The 21,399-nt window shown below is 36.3% G+C and overlaps 1 protein-coding gene across 39 annotated transcripts in view; it reads right to left on the minus strand.

Annotated features, from left to right (window-relative positions):
* Rims1 (regulating synaptic membrane exocytosis 1) overlaps window positions 1–21,399 on the minus strand; it is a 486,577-nt gene that overhangs the window by 388,070 nt on the left and 77,108 nt on the right. For 36 of the 39 annotated variants that reach the window (XM_045157115.1, XM_045157128.1, XM_045157095.1 and 33 more), the window contains exon 2: window positions 11,835–11,915. The exons of the other annotated variants lie outside the window; for them this stretch is intronic. In XM_045157115.1, coding sequence (XP_045013050.1) covers window positions 11,835–11,915 — 81 coding nt within the window. The remainder of the gene's footprint in view (window positions 1–11,834; window positions 11,916–21,399) is intronic. 39 annotated transcript variants of the gene reach the window in all.

The following is a 21,399-nucleotide window of genomic DNA, read 5'->3' on the forward strand; positions in this document are numbered from 1 at the left end:
AAACCTTGCCATGCTGTGCTTAAATCATCTTTCTCTTTGTCTCTCAGCTCAGCTAAGTTAAATTGTTTTTGTTCTAATATTAAATGAGTGAATAACACTGAATGAATGTCAAAATACATGCTATACATGCATGCCATTTAAAAATGATGGAAATCAATAGTTAAAAGGAGGTAAAAAGAAAAGACTTAAAAAGTCTGCTTTAGTATGATAACTCCTGCTTTGGCTTCTCAACACATTACTACTAATATTATCCAAAGGCAGTGAAGAGAGTTCAGATATGTTTCCAATGTTTAATATCTGTTATATGCATAATGGATGAGTGTATTCATTTATTCACTGTTACAATTTTTCCCTAAATAAAAACTGATAACTCTGCATGTTTTATCTAAAGAGTTACCCATTATATTCTCCTTTCAGTCGATACTTTCTTATGATAGAGGTAAAGAACTAGACAGTGGGTACAGATTCTCCTTTGGCTCTAAGTTTCCTGTTGTTACTCAACAACCATCTATTTTCTTGGCACAAGCTAACCGTTCACATTCGAATAAATGACTCCATGGAAGAGCAGAGGAAGCAGTAGTGATTCACAGAGCAACCAGGCTGTGCCTCAGGGCTCAGGCACTTTTTAATAATAATATTCCCAACATCTGTACCCATATGCACCCTTTATATATGTGCTTTAAGAGAGAATTCCAGGTCAGAGGTATTTCTTATTAATTTTGACTCCAGGAATTCTCACCATCCAAGTTAACCATTATTTTTACTGAGCAAAGAGGTGGTACCTATCAGTTATTCTAAGTCATAAGGGAATGCAAGCATCATTTGGGGATTTCCTAATACACATACCCAGGTTTCATACTAATGCATAGTAGAAAGCATTTTACATATAATTGTATACTGTGGGATGGGATCTATGTTTATAAAAAGTGTCCCTGTCTTTTATTTCTTGCCTTCCAATAAGGAATACCTAGAAATAAAAGGATATAACCTATATTTTTATTGAGTTGGCTAAATGTTATGTTCAAATTCTTCCAGTATGAGCAAATTTAAAAGTAGATGAAAGAAATATATATGTTAAATGAATCAAATAATGAACAATGTAGAGATTTTTCCACTGTTGCTTCATAACAATAGGTCAATCATATATGCATAGACCTTTTGACAATACATAACTCTCTCATCTCCATTATCTCATTTTACTTCAGAAACCTACAATGAACTAACTAGTCCTGAGAAAAGAAAATTAAGATTTTGGAAGACAAAACAGAAGATATATTACCCAGCCAGTGAGCATCAAAAGGACTGAAATGAATGCTTCTCATACTTAAAACTGGGATTTCATCATTAATCAATGAAACAAGATTAAAAAAAAAAAAACACAAGAAAACAAGTACAAAATTATTCTCCTTGATTATACTTTAGCTCATTTTCTCTTTTTCCTTTATTATTTTTTAAGGTAGCAAAAAAGGTACAGGTTGTCTTGACATTTTTCATACATATATGTCATTATCGTTGTTTCTTTAAAATTTTTATTTTTGACAATTTTATACATGTATATGCTATACTTGTTCATGATCACCTCCTCCTACCTTCTCTTAGCCCCCGCCCCATTCTTTCCCACTGACACCCTCCTTTTAACCAACTAGTTTTGTTTTCTATTTTTATTTATTTATTTATTTATTTATTTATTTATTTATTTGAGAGTGACAGACACAGAGAGAAAGACAGGTAGAGGGAGAGAGAGAGAGAATGGGTGCGCCAGGGCTTCCAGCCTCTGCAAATGAACTCCAGACACGTGCGCCCCCTTGTGCATCTGGCTAACGTGGGACCTGGGGAACCGAGCCTCGAACCAGGGTCCTTAGGCTTCACAGGCAAGCGCTTAACCGCTAAGCCATCTCTCCAGCCCCTTGTTTTCTATTTTTATGTCCTTTTCTTCCTTGTGTGTGTGGGTTACCCACTGAGTTTAATTAGAATTAGTTAAATGAGCATGGAATGGGGTTATTGACTAGTGCACATGCAATTTATCTGTTACATCACTGAAGAAAATGTCTCTCCCACCCACAGCAACTACTAACTGCCCATAACTCCTCAGGGAAATATAGGGGCCTCATGCTCTTCTCTACCATCCATGGTAGAATGCTGATGGTCCAAATATTGTTCATGTTGTGTGCATGTAAAGACAGGCACTGTGAAGCTGTGAATGAAATGAACATACCATGTCAGGGAGACAGCATTCCACAGCAATGCTCCACATACTGTGCTTCTTACATTCTTTCCACCTCCTCTGCAAATACCTGCGATATTCCCTCAGCCTTGGAGAGGGTCAATTAGCATGTTTCGCTTATGGAAATCTATATGTAGAAGGTCAAAACTAGACCTGCATCTCTCACCCTAGACCATTTTCTATTCAATAGCTAAACACACTTAAGACAAGACAATGTATAAGGCATACAAAATTGTTTGGCTTATGGATCTGGAGGTTGAGGTGTCTATGGGCATGGTACTCATATCTGCTTGGCATCTGATGAGGGCTTCCTATGCTGCAACTTCACATGGTGGAGGGCATCATACATCTAGGCAGAGTGAGTGTGGAAGGTCAAGTCTCCTTCAGCTTATTCTAAAGCCATGAATGTCATCATGAGGTCTCAGCCCCATGTCCTTATCTAATACTTATTCCCTCATAAACATCCCACCTGAAAATATTGTTAACATTAAGTTGGAGACTGGCTTCTCATGCATGTCCTTTTTGGGCTCCCCTTGAAATCATAACACCTCCAGTGGAAACGATCTGCATATTTTGCCTTCATCCTCTCCTTATGATCCAGCTCCCACATCTAGCTCTGGGTCTGCCTCTACCTGCGGAGGTCTCTATTTAGCCAGCTGTTGATATACACATGCTTTTCCTTCCATGGGCACATGTGCAGACCAAGTCACACACTTTATCAAATTATAATAGTTCCACCTATCGTATGGCTTAATGTTAAGTTGCCACAAAATAAACCCAGTCAAAAGCCTATATGTGTGATGCCTTATGTTCACTGTCATGTTGACAGGACTTAGAATCCCTTGTGAGGGATTATCTTGGCCAGGTTAACTGAGAACTTTATAAAAAGGAGAGAGCTAGTGGGCCTCTGAGACCCATCACTATCTTCTGCCATGCCCTCCTGTAACCAGGAACTGTAAGCTGAAATAAACCCTTCCTCCCTTAAACAAATTGTTCAAGAATTTTGTCACAGCAGTGTGAATGAAGCTAATACAGTGGGCTTGGATAACCTCCTTGTCTTCCAAACAATTTTTAAAGAAATTCCCTTTTTCTTATGGATTTTATTTTCTAAGAGTGGGATGGAATGAGAACCACTGAGCTAGCTCTTTGAGGCTTGATGTGGACATAATAGGGTTTAGCCATGATCTATATGCTTTCAGACAGAAGAAACAACATAAGGTTTTCTATTCAAAGGAACTAAAATACAGTCAGAGGGCTGGAGAGATGGCTTAATGGTTAAAGTACTTGCATACAAACCATAAGACCACATGTTTGAATCTTCAGGTTCCATGTAAGGCAGACACACAGTGATGCAAGCACACAATATCACACATGCTTACAAGGGGCCACAAATGTCTGGAGTTTGTTCACAGTGGCTGAAGGCCCAGACACCACTCATTCTCTCTCTATCTCTGCCTCTTTCTCTCTGTCCCCCCACATCTCTCTTAAAAATAATTTTTTTTTTAAAAAGTCAGATTGAGTGTACCAGGGACGATAGACTTTAATGTCAGGGTCACAAACATAAATTTTCAGAATTATTAACAAAGCTAATGAGTGCTGAATGTAACTAAGGACTAGTTAAATTCTATAAACATCATTCTTTTATAAAACTATTACAGTACTACACTTACTGAAATATACTCTTAATATCTAAGAATTAAAAGAAGATATCATTCATTCTGAGCATTCAGAAAGAGATAAACACAATATTATCACTCATATAGTTCCAGCAGAAAGAGAGATTTTTAGAAGACTTTGTGAATTGGCATGAAATGATTTGCATTAGCCAGTAAATCAGAGAAAGAAAAGGAAGACTATAAAAGCCACACATTTTTTTAAAAAATTCTGCCACTTTCTAATTATAACCATGAATTGGAAATGTCAGTGTTCCTAGTATTCTCATTTTCAAGTTACTGGCTGTTCTTCTAAAAGGCAAAATGTACAAAATTTTCTAGTTGGAACTTTTATGTTTCCAACATCAATACAAAATTAATATTGATCTGTAGTACAAGTAGTATGAAAACTGCAGAGCATTACACTGAGTAGCTCTTATTGTAGATGAAAAAAATCAAGACAAAAAATAAATTCATCTTGGGCTGGAGAGATGGCTTAGTGGTTAAGCGCTTGCCTGTGAAGCCTAAGGACCCTGGTTCGAGGCTCGGTTCCCCAGGTCCCACGTCAGCCAGATGCACAAGGGGGCGCACGTGTCTGGAGTTCGTTTGCAGTGGCTGGAAGCCCTGGCGTGCCCATTCTCTCTCTCTCCCTCTATCTGTCTTTCTCTGTCTGTCTGTCGCTCTCAAATAAATAAATAAATAATTTAAAAAATAAATAAATTCATCTTAATTTTGAAACACTACTATGAGTAAAATAGCACATAGAAAACATGTCTCAGAAAACACCTTCACTTATGATAAATTATATGGCTAAAAATTCTTTGCTTCTGGGAAATACATTCCATTTATTCTTACCTCAGTTTTACTCAATAAAGAGCACATCTGTTTAACACTGGCAATATTTTAACTTGGTATTTATTATTAAATATTTCCTTTGTCATTAAAATGAATACAAAATCTAAGCTTTATCTTGTTTTCTTTCCTTTTCACATTCCTTTTTATCTTTAAGATTTGGAGCTAGGAAGATGGTTCAGTGGTTACAGACACTTCAAGTTTTGAAGTGTTACATAAAATACCTAACACAAAACAGAAGTGAGTCCTAAAATTTTTAGTTATATATGAATTTTAAAATATTTTATTATGTGTGCTAAAAACATCATGAGGAAATAGATACATTTACACTATGAGTCCATCAGCATTTAAAAGATTGCACTGTGGTTGGAAGCCTCCTCTCCTGGAAAGAAGCTCTTACATTCTGTCATGGCTGCTGTTTTTAGCACACTGGTTTCATCTCTATTATCACTAGCAATACATTTTATCTTAACAACCAAAACTGTGTTCCAAAAGTAAACTTACCTCCCATTAGCCCATTAGTGACACTACATTGGATTATAATCACTCTTCCTTGAGAAGACAAAAAGCCTTGTATAGGTCCCAAAGACTGCAGGATCTCTACAGTGGAACTTCTCTGCTTGTCTAACCTATTACCACCCCTTCCTCCTCATCTTCCTCCTCTTCTTCCTTCTTCTTTTCTTTCTCTTCTTCCCTTTCTCTGGACTACCTTTAGTTCTCCAAACACATATGTTGCATACACAAACCATATAAAGATCATTATGCATCTCTCTTCTCTGCTGGTATTCCCTTCCTGCTGCTCTTCACAGGATGGACTTTGATTTTTCAACTATCTCTTTAAATATCACCACTTCTTAGAATCTCCTATGAGAAAAATCTTTAAATAGCTTCCCTAGCATTGTTTTCCATCACTCCCTCATTCAGTTTAAAACCTTAATAATGTATTCATAGTTATAATAGCTTATGATTCAGAATTTCTCTTATATATTTCTAAGATCTACAAAGATAAGATCTTCAGAAAATACCCAGAGCCTGACCCTGCTCTGGAATCAGTGCCCATCAGGAATTTGTTGGGAGAACAACAAATAGCCCAACTCATGCAAGGAGAGTAGACCGTTAGTCACCCTACTGCCCATGCCCAGCTGAAGTTCACTTCTCCTCCTTTTAAAGCCTTTTCTTCAAATCTGATTTAGTAGGTTTCTACTGAAGGGCTGGACCACATCTGTGCTGAGATGAAATATCAAGAGAACTTGGAAAGGACTGAGTATAATATTCGAGTAATTTCTGGAGCAGAAAAGAACAAATAGTTCAAGAGGAACAGAGGGGCAAACGCTCTAAAAACAGGGAATGGTTGATCATTTCTAGTATTTACAGGGTCTTTCTCAGAGATGTGGAAGAATTATGATATGCATGTTGGGGCTATGTCTGAATGGTGACAGAATGCCAGTGGGTTATCCATTTGTATGTGTTATTCTTCATATTTTGCCATCTATATTTCACCAAGCCATAGATTTGCAAGTAACGGCCCACACAACCTAAAGATCATGTGTGGTATGTAAAGATTAAAGACATAGAGACATAGTGGCAAGAACGCCTGGATATTCACAATATCACAGACACAAATTTATTTTATTTATCAAACATGAGCTATAATAATCATGCCAGATACAGGATTTTAGATGAGATCCTATTCTTAATTGCAAGGATATATATTTTCTGTATGGCTATGGGAATATTTCCCAGAGTTATAGTTTTAGTACTCAGGGTTGACAATTTTAAAGTTCAGTTAAATATATGCTGTCATCATTTAATCCCCACAATTAAATTCACTCTGGACCCACATATGTTGGTCCTCAGATGTCTCTGTGTTATGATTAACTCTGCCCAAAAGTTGTTATTGCTGAAAAACCATAAGCCCAAGATCTGAAAAATAAAAATGCTTATTAAAAGTAAGCTGTGATGGCAGCCTTCTTGTCGACTCCAGACTGACTCATCTAAAGCTGGAGAAAGGAAAGAAACGTGTGTGACCCACATGCCTATGTCAGAAAGGTGGCAAGTCAAGAATACAGACTGCAGTTTTATAAAAAGTTGACTTCTAGGTAAGAGGAAGCAGAGAAATCAAAGAATGGCCAAAAGAAATACTGAGATCAAACAACTCAATTCCTTCATGTAGCACCTGAGATCAATTTTTTAATATTTATTTTTATTTATTTATTATTAGAGAGTGTAAGTGAGAGTGGGCACACCAGGGTCTCTAGCCACTGCAAACAAACTCCAGACACATGCGGCATCTTGTGTATCTGGCTTACATAGGACCTGCAGAATTGAATTTGAGTCCATAGGCTTTTCAGGCATGTTTCTTAACCACTAAGCCATTCTCCAGCCCTCTGAGATCATTTTTTTTTTTTTGACAAATGAATGAAATCAATAATTATAGAATCTACAACTAACACAGAAATGGACAGGTAACACAAAAATATAAAAATAAGTACATGACATCCCAATTTATCTTCTGCCCTCAACACAAATATGTGCATGAACAGATACTGATGTGCACATGCACACATGTAAATAAGTCTACACAAACAAACAAGTAAATATAAGCACAAATGAACACAATGTCAAAACTACATTATGAATTTTACATACCCATGAGTGTGATTTGCATTTTTCTCTAACTTGGTCTTGAAATCACTCTTGGAAGTGGCTATAAACTCTGTCAGGCTCTAATGAGGCTGTAAGAATGTTGACCATGGATGTTGGTAATATACCTTTCATGGCATAACTCATTCCCACAGATGGCCTAATTCATAGGAATGTGACCTGTGATCAAGTATCCCCCTCATAAGAAACTAGTTTATACTAGCAGACAGCCTAGTGGCTCTAGACTGCTCTTTATTTATTTACAAATCTACCTACCCAACAAATAGTCTTTGTTTTTTCTCTTTTTGTGATTAGGAAAGTTATATGGAAAGGTCTTGTACTATATCCTTTTTCAGACTTTTCATTTCCTTCTCAAGCCCAGTGAAATGCAGCATTCTGCCCACTTATCTGTTAAAACTGCTACAGCAAGGCTACCAATTCCCTTTATATAACTGCAACCAAAATACATTTTAAATTGATTCATTTCTGTTGCATGAGACATGCTGGACATTCCTTGTGTAACACTGCACTACCATGCCTGTGAATGTCCTGCTTTATTAGCTGTTATTTCTTAACTATGTTAGGCACCCTCCTCCTTTTCCTATTTCTTAAGGACTTGTTTTTATCTAGGACAATCTCTGCTGATTTTATCTATGTCTCCTTTGTGATGTCATTGATGACTCCATAGATGACTATTTAAAGATGATAGCCTGAGCTGTATGCTGAGTCTATACCCTTGGGTAAGGAACTGGTAACACAAAATCACAATGACTCACCCTTGCCCACCTACCTTATTTAGATTTGCTAAGCTTCTTTAATTGAATGTCTTGATCAGTGTGTCCATAATCTAAGCATGAATATGGTAGTTTCTCTAAACTCATCCCTTACAAACATATTCAACTGGTCATAAAGTGCTGTCTACACAGCTTCATGGACTCTTTTTTTTATTTTTTCCCCCTTTGGTATATCGAGGTAAGGTCTCACTCTAGCCCAGGCTGACCTGGAATTCACTATGCAGTCTCAGGGTGGCCTCAAACTCACGGTGATCCTCCTACCTCTGCTTCCTCAAGTGCTGGGATTAAAGGCATGTGCCACCACGCCCAGCCTTACTGGACCCTTGAAATGTCTTTGTCCCATACTCTGTGTTGCTCCTCTGAGTCCAATCCACATATCTCCCTGAACTAAACAGCAGGCTGTGATTTAAGTGATTTTGTATACAGCACACTCATACCCTATTTTGTCTGCTTTGACTAAAGAAAGCAATAGCTGTTTTATGCACATTGATAGTATACAAACCTGATTATGCCAATCATTTAACTGTGAAACATTAGTGCAATTGTCATGAATATAAAAATTTATGTGTTGATCCATTTACCATATGGAATAAGTTCTGGCTTAGATACCAAATTTAGATGAACTCTTATATTCCATTTCTATTCCGTTCAAACTTTTAAAGAGGATGTTTTGATTTATGTGAGTGTGAGTGTGAGTGTGTGTGTGTGTGTGTGTGTGTGTGTGTGTGTGTGTGTGTGTGTGTCTACCACTGTCTTTTGTCACTAAAAATGAAAATGAATGCCAAATGGGTGCACTACCTTTGTGTCTGGCTTTACACAGGTATCAAGGAATTGAATTCAGCCTTTGCAATCAAGCATTTTTAACCACTAAGGCATCTCCTCAGACCTCTCACCATCCAAACTTTTCAAAACTTTTATTTGTATTTGAGAAAGAGGAAGGAAGAGGAAGATAGAGAGAGAGAATGGGCACAGCAGAGCCTTTAGCTGCTACAAATGAATTCCAGATGCATGCACCACCTTGTGCCTCTAGGTTACATGGTTCCTGGGGAATTGAACTTGGGTTTGCAGGCAAGCACCTTATGACATACTTTAAAAAATTCATCCATAGGCTAAAGCCTGTCCTTTAAAAATCCCTCCCAGCTTACAGGCTGGAGAGGTGGTTTAGTGGTTAAAGTGCTTGCCTATGAAGCTTAAGGACCCAGGTTTGACTCTCCAGTACCCACATAGGTCAGATGCACAAGGTGGTACATGCATCTGGAGTTCATTTGCAATGGCTAGAGGCTCTGGTATGCCTGATCTCTCTCTGTGTCTGCCTTTTTCTCTTACTCAAATAAATAAAATATATTTTAAAAATCCCTCCCAATTTACCTTTGCACTTCCCACATGAGTATAGAAAAAAACATGTATATTAATATGAAGAGTTTGATTCACACACATCACTTTCTGTAAAATAAGTTAATAAAAATAAAAAATAAATACAGTCTTTAAATTTTTCCAGTGACCACTATTTTTATCAGGGAAATATACAATGAACACACTTTCAAAAATTAGATTCAGAGTCCATAGTTTATTATTCTTGTCTAATAAACTCAGAAGTATTACTAGAAAAAGTTATGCTAGATTCAACCTATGATATGAAAGAGTTCCTCAACTATAAGCCTGTGAAAAATTACACAATGAAAATAAAAAAAAAAAGCAAAAGTAACCTAAAGTTTTACTGGAGCAGGATGACGATTTTCACTTTGTATTTAATGTTCAAATGAGCATGGACTTTGAAATGAGTGGGTCCAATTAAAATGGAACCTTGAATTGAGGAGGGAGGTATCTTGGTAATAGAACACTTATTTAATGTACATATGACCCTGGATTTAATCCCCAGTACTAAAATTAAAACAAAAATGGCTATTTCACTATGTGTAATTAAACATCACTTAAAGTTGAATTCTTCCAATATATTATTCAGAAACTATTTACATCCTTCTACAAGGTAGTGTTTCTAATTTTCAGAAGATGAGATATAAAAGGAGAATTCTCAAGATAAATTTCACCATAGAAAAATGGCTTTATTGTAAGGACATGACAAAAGAATCCAGACATGATGCCACATATTTGTAGTCATTCTCCTTGGGAGGCTAAGGAAGAAAGATGGCTTGGGCCCAAGAGTTTATGACTATCCTGGAAAACATAGTGAGACCCCATCTCAAAAAAAAATGTGTGTGTACGTACAAAAAACCCCACACACACATAAGATATGATTAAAAATAAGCAAAACTAGTTTTAAGTTTTCACTTTTATCACAGTAATCATACATTATTTTTACTTTGGTTAAATCAAAGCTATATTACACTTCAAAAAATGCTGATTAAATAAAACTTTTATTCAAATACATTTCAGAGATAAAATCTTAAACACATTTATGAGCTTCCTGAAATCTGTTGTAAGATGTTATCTCCTAAAGCTTAAATAATTTTAAATTATCTACTGCTCTTTGCAACTTACAAAATATAATCATTTCAATACCCAACCAAAGGAGAAAGCAAGTAGTAGAGAAGAAATTAAATAAATAAACTCTGACTTTAAATGTGGATACTTATATCAAATAAACTGTAAAGAGTTTTAAAATTCTGCCAAATATGATTTCGTATCCAATTCTGAATAGACTTATGTTCCTTTTACGAAAATATAATTTCATCAAAATTTGAACCAAAAATTTCCATAGTAAAATATTTACAAAAATTTAATTATCTTTTCCTAGTCCTTTTACTTCTTTATCACTTTATTTTGAGTTTACATCAAAGAATTCTATGAAAGCTAAGGAAATCTATAGATACATTTCTTCAAAGGTCTTTGCTACAAACCTTGGAAGAAGGTTTGTAGCAAAACTTCCAAGTAAAAGCATTTCCAAGTAAAAACCTACTTCATAAGTACATGCTAAGGCTGTTGTTGCTGTAATGATATGTTAAGGAACTTTGAATTTTTCTCAGTGGGAACATAATTACATTCAGTGTATGGAACTGACATAATATTCTTCATATACCATCCCATATAACTTTATATTTAAAGAGTTTGCAAATTTCATTTCTTCTCTACTCCTTGATGCTGCTTTTTCTTGGTCGTTAAAGTAGCATTGTACTTACACTTAATTCAATAATAAAGAATAAACTAACAGGAAATCAATACTTTTAGGGTTTCCTCATTTTTAAAATAATAGTGTGATAGTTGGGTTCATTTTCTTTATTGACTGACATGTTCTTGACCCCTGGTATCATTCTATTTGTCCCTTGACTCCTTACTCCCTAAGTCTTTTGCTCCAGCCTACCATATACTCCAAAACCAATAATAATAATAATAATAATAATAATAATAATAATAAATAATAAGTAAAACAAAACACCAAATTGGTAATATTCTAAATCCCTAAACAAAATTTCCCTTTCCTTTAATTAGTTTTCTCTCTATAATATACTAGAAACATTACTCAACAAAGATACTTAAATCCACCTCATGTTTCCAGATAATGTCATCTAATTGAATAGCAGCCTTTTTATTATACATACACCAGAAAAGCCAGAATATGTACTCCCACATGCAAAGTGAATGTATCAATCTTTAACCACGGATCGGTGTAAGAGATGACATTTGAGGCAATGAAACTGATGCCATACTTACAGTGGAGGTTGTTGGGGCTGGTTTTCAGCATTTCTTGGTGTTTTGCAGGCAGCTGGCTTCGCCATGTCCCTGACAACACACCTGGGGCGCATGATAGACAGCACAACGCACTATTAATTATAAAAGGGTAGAACACACCTGGAAATTAAATACGGTTCTGAAAACAGTCTAAGGAGAAGATTTTCCAAGCCCCTTCAGTGGTCATCTTGGGGCCTTGGAAAGGCCCCCAGAATTGGAAATATTTGACTTGGCCTTCCAAAAGCTCAGTTATACCCATATAAAGTCTGCACTGGCCTCTGTATTTGATTTTCCTTTTAGCATCAATAAAATGACCCTCGGCAGCTTTGCCTACAGCAGAAAAGCTATTGAAAGCTAGGCCTCGCCATAGGAAGACATCTGAAAGCTTAAAAATAGGAACAGCTGCTGTGTTGATATGTTAAAAATTGAGCAGGATTTTCTGTGGCTTTGGCTATTTTACTAAAAGATAAGGACTTTTGTTTACAGCATTAATCACCACATGGGTCTTCCTGCTTATGCTGAAAGAGACCTGAGAGGCTTCAAGACATCCCCCTGTTTCAAAATTCCTTTCAAACTAAGAAAAAGGATGAGATGGACATGTCCTTGTGTAAAGTGTGTTTCTTTGTTTGTAATAAATTATGAACAGTCTCCCTGCTTTCTCGTAAAATAAATGCAGAGGGTAGGCAACATAGCAGAGCCAAAGGGCAGCTGGAGTTGATATTCTTACAGTCCTGCAAACAGAGCTTGCAGAGCGTCACAGAAATTCACCGCCCAAAACCAGAAAATGCCTCTACCTGAGGCTGTATTTGAATGACTCAGATATTTCTTCTCTTCCAAAGCTTTAAACCAAACGCAGCTTTGAGTAGGTAAGTCTTGGTTATAAAAATGAGACCTGGCATTTTAGATATTTCTAGATATAAATGTCCCTGGGGATCCAAATTCCCCAAGCATGAGTCTCATTCTTAAGAACTTTCACGGAGGCTTCTGAGAGACTTGGCTACACTGCTCATGATTAAAACCAATTATGTTGTCCCAGAAGTGGACGACTGGTAGAGCAATAGTCAAGAAGCTGTTTTATAAAAGCTGCGTGGCAAAATTCTCCACTTCTGAAAATCATACAGGGACATGCAGACGCAACACACACACCAGTGCACACATACATCGCTCATTCCAAACAACAGTGGGTATAGAAATCAATATGTAACATGATGATAAAAGGAAAGGTGCAACTTCAAAGCCACAACATTCTTTCCTCCTGTGAGAAAAGTCGAAAATGTGGCATTTTTCAAGCGCTGTGGCTAAACATCAAGGGTGAACAGCAGAAGACATTCATTGAAACCACAAAGTCTTGCATTATAGTCCTGGTTTTGAGAAGAAAGCTTCTCATGCACAGACGTTACGATAACATGCAGGGAGGAGGCAAGCTGTCAGAAGAAGCCACATACCAGGATTTCCAGACTCTGAAACTACAATACTCAATAAGCTAAATTTCATAGCACTGGAAATCTTTGGCAATTCTCACTCAACACAAAATAGCATATTCATCACATTTAGTCTATATGAGCTGGTTTGTGAAAATACCACTAGCTTGGAAAAAATTTTAGTCTATGATAATCTAGACTTCTCTTTTCCCTCTTAAACACCAGTATTTTCATAGAACTTTGAAAGAAAAGAAATCTACCATGTAGAATTTTTCTTCAATATTTTTGAAGTGTTAATTTTCTAAGCAAGACAGAGTAAGCTAAACATTTTTAATTTTTTGTTTCTTTTTTGCTTCTAATTAAAAGGCCAAGAGTCTTACTTAATCTCAAGACCTGCGTTTTTGGTTTACAATTAAGATAGTTGACCTAGGGCTGGAGAGATGGATTAGCAGTTCAGGTGTTTACCTGCAAAGCCCCAGAGGTCCCAGGTTGGACTCTCCAGTACCCATGTAAGCCAGATGCACAAGGTGGCAGGCACATGCAATGTATCTGGAGATTGTTAGCAGTGGCGGGATTCTCCAGCATACTCACTCTCTCTCTCTGTCTCTCTCTCTCTCTCTCTCTCCCTCTCTCTTTCTTTCTCTATCCCTTTTTCTCTTTTTCAAATAAGTAAATAAAAATAAAATATTTTAACAGTTAGTGGACCTATTACTAATATCTTCACGTGCTACTGATTTATTTTCATAATACTTCCTTTAATTTCTGAATTCTAAAATAAATGCATTATTTTTTCAAAAATAATATACTTAAAGTTAAATCCACATGTGCTTTTTTTTTGCATTTGTATGTGTATGTAGTGTGTATCTTTGTGTAAGAACATTTGCATACATGTAGGTATGTGTGTGTGTGTGTGTGTGTGTGTGTGTGTGTGTGTGTGTGCCAGAGGTTGGTGCCAGGTGTTTTCCACGATTGCATTCCACCTTATTTTTCGAGACAGTCTCTCACTGTACCCAGAGCTCACTGATTTGTCTACAATATCTGGTCAATAAGCCCCCAGGGCCCTCCTATCTTTGCCTTCCCCAGTACTAGGAATATATATATATATATATATATATATATATATGTACAAACTTTGCCATCTCCCCAGTTCCCTATGCATGTGTTTTTAAATTAATTATTTGTTGTACTAGAGATTGAAGTTAGACAAGTAATCTACCCCTGACATATATTCACAACTCTCATTTTACTTTTTTTTTTTTGAGACAGGGTGTCACCAAATTATCTTGGCTATTCTTGAGCTCACTCTGTAGCCTAGGCAGGTCTTGAATTTGTGATCTTCCTGCCAGTGCCTCCTTAATAACTGTATGACTAACTGTTTGACCTGTATGACTAAACTAGGCTCAATTTTAACATAATTCTAAAAAGAAGAAAACTGCATTTCCCATATTACTATTTATCCTGACCACAGAACATATGTTCATTAGATTGATACAGCTAGCTATTAAATCTGAATATTGAGGGCAGAAACTATCTCTTTCAGATTGGTAATGCTTCACCCAGTCTGAGGAGAATCTTTGCCACAAAAATATGTAAAAAATATACATACCTGCATTTTATTTTATTTATTTTGTTTATTTTTATTTATTTATTTGAGAGCAACAGACAGACAGAGAAAGAGGCAGATAGAGAGAGAGAGACAGAATGGGCGCTCCAGGGCCTCCGGCCACTGCAAATGAACTCCAGATGCATGTGGCCTCTTGTGCATCTGGCTAACGTGAGTCCTGGGGAACCGAGCCTCAAGCCGGGGTTCTTAGGCTTCACAGGCAAGTGCTTAACTGCAAAGCCATCTCTCCAGCCCTATATATCTGCAGTTTAAATCTGATTCTTGTCAGATGAAATTAGTTCTACATGCAAGAAAGGTAAAAGGATAGATTATGCTTACAACATGACACACCAGAGGCAAAATATCCTCACAGGGTTTCTGTTAGCCTGGGTAGATTAACATCTCTTTAAAATTATAATTGTATTTTATGATAGTTTGGAGGGATACAACCTTAAGAGTTTTGACATTTCTACTGTATGGAGGTTGTTTACCCCCACCCAAATTCCAGTATTTCCCATGTATTGAACTTATAATAATATAGAACCCTTCATCTTTAAGAAAGATGACAATGTGGTTTCATATGCTGCTGCTATAGGAGACCACACATGCAGGTATGTGATAACTTCCTGGAATTGTGAGCAACTGAGTGAGGCACTTTAACTTTTATTCTTCGTGATGTCTTTAAGTACACAGGGATTTATCAGATAGGAACTCTCAGATTCTTCTATCCGCATGCACGCATCCTCTCATCTCTCAAGCATCACTAAAGACTTAATGCAAAGAAGACATTCTGCACCACCTCAGGGGAATGTTCCTCCTGACTCCGCCCTCAGTACTGCTGGGTTTTATGAATGACTGTAATCAATTCCATGAATGGCTGCCAACTGCCCACTCAGCCACTTCTACCCTTCCGTGCACGTACACACACGGGAGAATCGCACATCGCCACAGCCTGCAGATGAGGCTAGGGAAGGCTTTCATCTCTCCAGACAGGAACTAAATGTGCTTCCAGATACTTAGAGTATGTGAATTGAAAATTCTGAATGTCTTCAAGAAACACAATTTACATAATTACTTTCGCTCATTTGACTTTCCATTTTGGTGCCTGTAATCACTACCCTTTACCCAGCTTTCACCAAAGAAACCCACCAAACTATTTTATAAAACTATCTGAATTGAACTTTAAATTGTTTGATGTTTCATAGCCAATGTCAGAAACCTACTTATAGTGCACCAATCTGCCTATAATAGACTATAGCTTTTGACATTTTTTTTTGTTTTTTTTGGTCTTGGGATTTTTATATTATCTTCTCATCAATGAAGATGATTCCATTCAGTGTGAGTGAAATGTGTGTGTTTATGCCTACTTCTCAAGTGTTACTGAACTAAACCATACTTGTCCTTACAGCTTAGGGAAGTTAATATAACAATGATAAAATAAAACATTTTACAATCACATAATGTTCTGTTTTGCTGGCAACTTATTACATGTAGAGAGAAATAGAGGAATGGCCATGCCAGGGGTATATTAACTGTTCGCTTTTCCTTTTAAACGTCCCACTTGGTGTTTCAACCCATTTTCCAAAGTGGTATTAGTTACAAAGTATGCAAAATATATGCAAAATTTCTACATCCAAGCTAATGTTCTCTTCCTAATTGCAGAATCATGTATGCAATTTCCTCTTCAACATTTCACTTGGATATCTAGCAGAACTCTCATAAGCAATTGCCATAAAAAATAACTCATCACATTCTTCCTCTAAATCTGATCCTTCAGCAGGTATCTCTACCTTTGTTGATTGTAAAAATTTTCTCCAGGTGTTACATCTAAACTTTGGAGTTGACTTCTCTTTCCTCTCGCACTCTGTACCTAATCTATTAGATTACTACATTTTCAAAAGAGGTATAGAATCAGACCATTCCTCATCTCCTCCACGATTGTCACCTTGCCCTAAACAATGCCATTTTCACTTGAATTCTTACCATATATGTTTGATGGATTGCTTGGCATGTACCCTTAGCCTTGCCAAATAGTTTAATCTCAATCAAACAAAAAAAAAAAAAAAAAAAAAAAGATTGCTTATGGGATCTTTTGCACCAATCTTTATTTCTATCTGCAGTGCTCTTCCCTAAATTACCATGATTAAATGAACCCTTTTGGGACTTTGTTCAAGTGTCCATCTTTGATTGTTTCTACCTTAGTTATCTTTACTATTACAATAACCTTTGCCTCACCATCCATGCATTTCCTCATTTTAGTATTTTATTTATTTGTTTGTTTGTTTATTTATTTATTTTAGGGGACAGATATTGAGAACGAATGAGCACACCAGGGCCTCTAGCCACTGCAAGCAAACTCCAAATGCATATGCCACCTTGTCCATCTGGCATTATGTGGGTACTGGGAAATTGAACTTGGTCCTTTGGATTTTCAGGGAAGTGCCTTAACCACTGAGTCATCTTTCAAGCCCAGTATCCACTCATTTCTAAGCATTCTCAGCAGTGCCCTACTATTTAGAATTTTGATGTCTCCCTGCTCAAAATTGGAGCTGCTCAAGACATACAGGCCACTCATCTTGTAAATGTTAAGTGAATGAATAAGATAAAAAGATACAGATTTCAAGTTTAAGTACCTAGTTTGGCATAGTAAAATATAATAATTGGGAATGGATCTTAGATAACTATTTTTACACTCATACCATGGTTCTGCAAAATATATGCCACATATAAATTAATGGATAGTCAATAAGCTTTATAAATTAAATAACTCCCCTATCTGTTTGAACATGGTTTGACTAATGTTATTCTCTTTCTGAACAAAGAAAATGGTATTTCTTAGCCTATAAGTTATTGAGTGGAAAAAGTCTCTAGTAAATATTAGTGTAATAATCAACATTATATCAAATAATACTTTAAGTTGCATGATAGAAAATATTGTAATAATAAAACATAACCAATCCCCTTTCCTTCTGTTTTCTCTGTATGCAGCAATAACTTTTTATTTTACTCCTATCATATATGAAAAGGTCTATATTTATCTTCACACCATTGTGCAAGAAGGTACGATTGCTCTATTTGGCAAAAACAAAATGAAGATTTGAAAATAGAATTATATTTCTTACAATGAATGCAATATGCTAATACTTTAAGAAGGTAGAGTATTAATCAAGCTAATGTTCTATCCCTATCCAAGCAGCTCCAGTATTTTTCAGCTATGTTTACGTACTACTGGTTTATGCTATATGTGTACTGCTGAATGCATTTGAATAATTTTACTTATCTGAGTGCTCTTTACACCTTAGCCTTGTATAATCTGACTGTATTCTTCATATATAACAGCAGATATATAACAATGGTGACAGCAGGAGATTTTTTGGCTAAAACAGAGATGCACAGTGATCTTAAAACTAATGGGGACACTGGAATACTGTAGGCTTTAATATGCAAGACAACTTATCTGTTATATAAAGAAAGGGGTTATACAAAAAAGAATCAAAACAGAAAAAAAATATTTCTTTGTAAGAGAATCCAGTTGATAAAATTTATTTCATCTACATTTCTTTCAAGAGACCTTCAAAAGTGATGTTTCATGTCCATTCAAAACTTCTACAAAAGGTGAAGCTTCAAACTCATTTTATATTAGATCATATTACTAATAATAGAAATTATAAATAATATACATAAATAATAAATATTTACATTAAAATTGTATATTTAGGTTTGGAGAGATGGCTTAGCAGTTAAGCACTTGCCTGTGAAGTCTAAGGACCCTGGTTTGAGGTTCAATTCCCCAGTACCCATGTGAGCCAGATGCAAGGTGGTGCATTCATCTGGAGTTCCTTTGCAGTGGCTGTCGCCCTGGTACTCCCATTCTTTTCTCCCTCTCTCTCTCTCTCTCTCTATCTCTCTCTATCTCTGCCAGTCTGTCTCTCAAATAAGCAAATAAATAAATAAAAATATTTTTAATTGTATACTAATGTCGATTTCACAGTGAACAAATAAGTATGAAGACTGTCCCTTAAGATTGGGATGAAACAGAAATTCATACATCAGAAGGGGAAAGTGAATGTTGGGAACTTGAAAAGCCAGATGTACTAATCACAATTCATCAGGGCCTGTTTCACCTCCAGTGTATATTCTGGGAAACTTCAAAAAGCTACATCGGAGTAATTTTTATTTTAAGAAATAAAAGCAAGACAGGTGAAGCAGATTCTTAACCAGAAGGAAACGTACACAGCTAGCCATCCTTCACAATGAGACACTGAGGGATGCTGAACTTACTTGAAGAGAGAACTTTTTTTTCACAAAACCAGACAAAAAACTAGGATTCTAAAATAGAGGTGATTTCCTACTGACATCACTAGTGAATTTTAAATTTTGAAGAAAAAAGGGGCAACTCAAGGAATATTAAGAGAAGAAGATAATAGAAGTCAAGTCTCTGATCTGGGTTATCTAAACCTTCACTATTTAATGACCGCTAGAATTCTCATAGGTTTGATTCTACGAAATCTATTATTGTTCTCATGCTTTCAGCAACATTTCCATTTAACTTTTTTTAATTCATGTTATTATTTTAATGCCATTTTCTCTCTTCTCTTACCAATTCTTGGACTATTATAATAATGTGTGTAATATATCTGATATCACCCTATATTTTACATATATATATATATATATATATACACATATATATATACATACATACATAAATATATGTATATATACATACATACATATATATGTATATATACATATATACACATATATATGCATATATATATTACATTTTATATATATATATATATATATATATATATATGTATGTATGTATGTATGTTACATTTTCTTACTAATCTACCGAATCCACTGCTGCTTGCAAAACACAATACTACTTTAGAAAAACTTAAGAGTACCACTGGTATTCTGTCCCTAAACCAGTAACAAAAAAAGTCATTTCTCTGTCTGTGCTCATAGTACTCAGCTCCTAAGATTGAACTTTAGCTCATAACTTCCTCTCCTCCCCCTCACAACTTTCTTTCAGAGGCATGGAGGTGGAATGTTTGAGGGATTCTCTCCTCCCAGATAGCATCCACTAGCAGTGATGCTCACATTAGCAAGTATAATCACCATGTCTGGAAAGCAGGATGGCGCTATTAGTTTTCTCTTTTGTTTGTTGAGCATAAGATAAAGAACTCATATCCCAGTGGCCCCAACTTTCTATAGGAATCCCCTCTGGGCAGGATTGGGTGGGGTGGACAGGATTCTGACTCAAATTCTTTCTCATGAATGCATTGGCTTTAGTTAGGTAAATATGCCTGGAGCCTTCATGGAAGACTCATTGATCTTTTGTTCTTTTAGATTTAGAGAGAATTTAACAAAAACAATAATAGTGAAAATGACAGAAGTAAATTCCTGAAAGTCACAATTCATGGTAATTGGGAAGAAAACCCAGGAAGACTAAAAGAACATCTAAATGTCTCTAGCAAGGGAGAACACCTAGCTGGTATCAGCGGACCCTGTTTTCCTTCCTCTGCAACTGCTGTGTTCCTCTCCACCCTACCACAGACCACAGACGGTGCTTCTGCGTGCAGCTTATCACTATGGGCTCCAGTTGCACAAATCCAACTCCCATCCCTTTTTTCTACTGAAGAAAACATGTTGGTACAAAAGTGAGACTGATATCATTAGAATAATATTGGTACTAACGAAGGTTATATTTTATTTCTCTGTGTGTATGTGTGTTCAGGTATGCAGGTGTGTACACATGTGTACAGATGTGCATTTTCAATCAGACAGGCTGAGCAAGGAGTCTCAGCCATTCTGTGGCCTGCCCCTCACACAACTGGGGTTACAGACATAGGTGGCTACACCCAGCTGTGTAGTGGGTGCTGGAGAACTGAACTGAGGTTGAATCAGGGCCTCATGTTTGCAGGGCAACTGCTGTAATGTTTATAACTTGTAGTGCTTCCATCCCCATTATTCTAATGTAGCTCAGTCACAGCCAACTTATGTGCCTGGAAGCTCCATTGAGAAACTCTGGTCCAAACTTCTGTGTTTTTCACCAAACAAGCCGAGTGTAATCTATCTATCTTGAGAAACAATCACTGGCTTGAATGGGACAGCTATGAGACACTGCTTTGTCTACGGTAAAACCAATAAGTATGAACACACTCAAAGACAGACTTATAGCTGAAAATATCGTCCTCACTAATTTAAGATATCAGTGCAACAAAATGAGAATTTAGATATTAAAGTAAACAACAAGAACTAGTATCAGTCAAATCTTCCGACTGCTTATGGTGGTCCTGGAAGTACAACATTTCTTTCATCAGATAATCAGGTTCTATGTTATATAGTCTGTTTGGTGTTTTATGAGTTAAAAGGAATGACAATGCTATGCAAATCACAAATTTATTTGTGAAATACAACTCTTCCTTATGTGTGTGATGTGTATGGGAGTATGGGTATGTTCATCTGTGAGCGCGTGTGCATGTGTGTAGGTCAGAAGACAACTGTGGGCGTC

Source organism: Jaculus jaculus, chromosome 8 (assembly GCF_020740685.1).
Source record: "Jaculus jaculus isolate mJacJac1 chromosome 8, mJacJac1.mat.Y.cur, whole genome shotgun sequence".
NCBI classification, from domain to species: Eukaryota; Metazoa; Chordata; class Mammalia; order Rodentia; family Dipodidae; genus Jaculus; species Jaculus jaculus.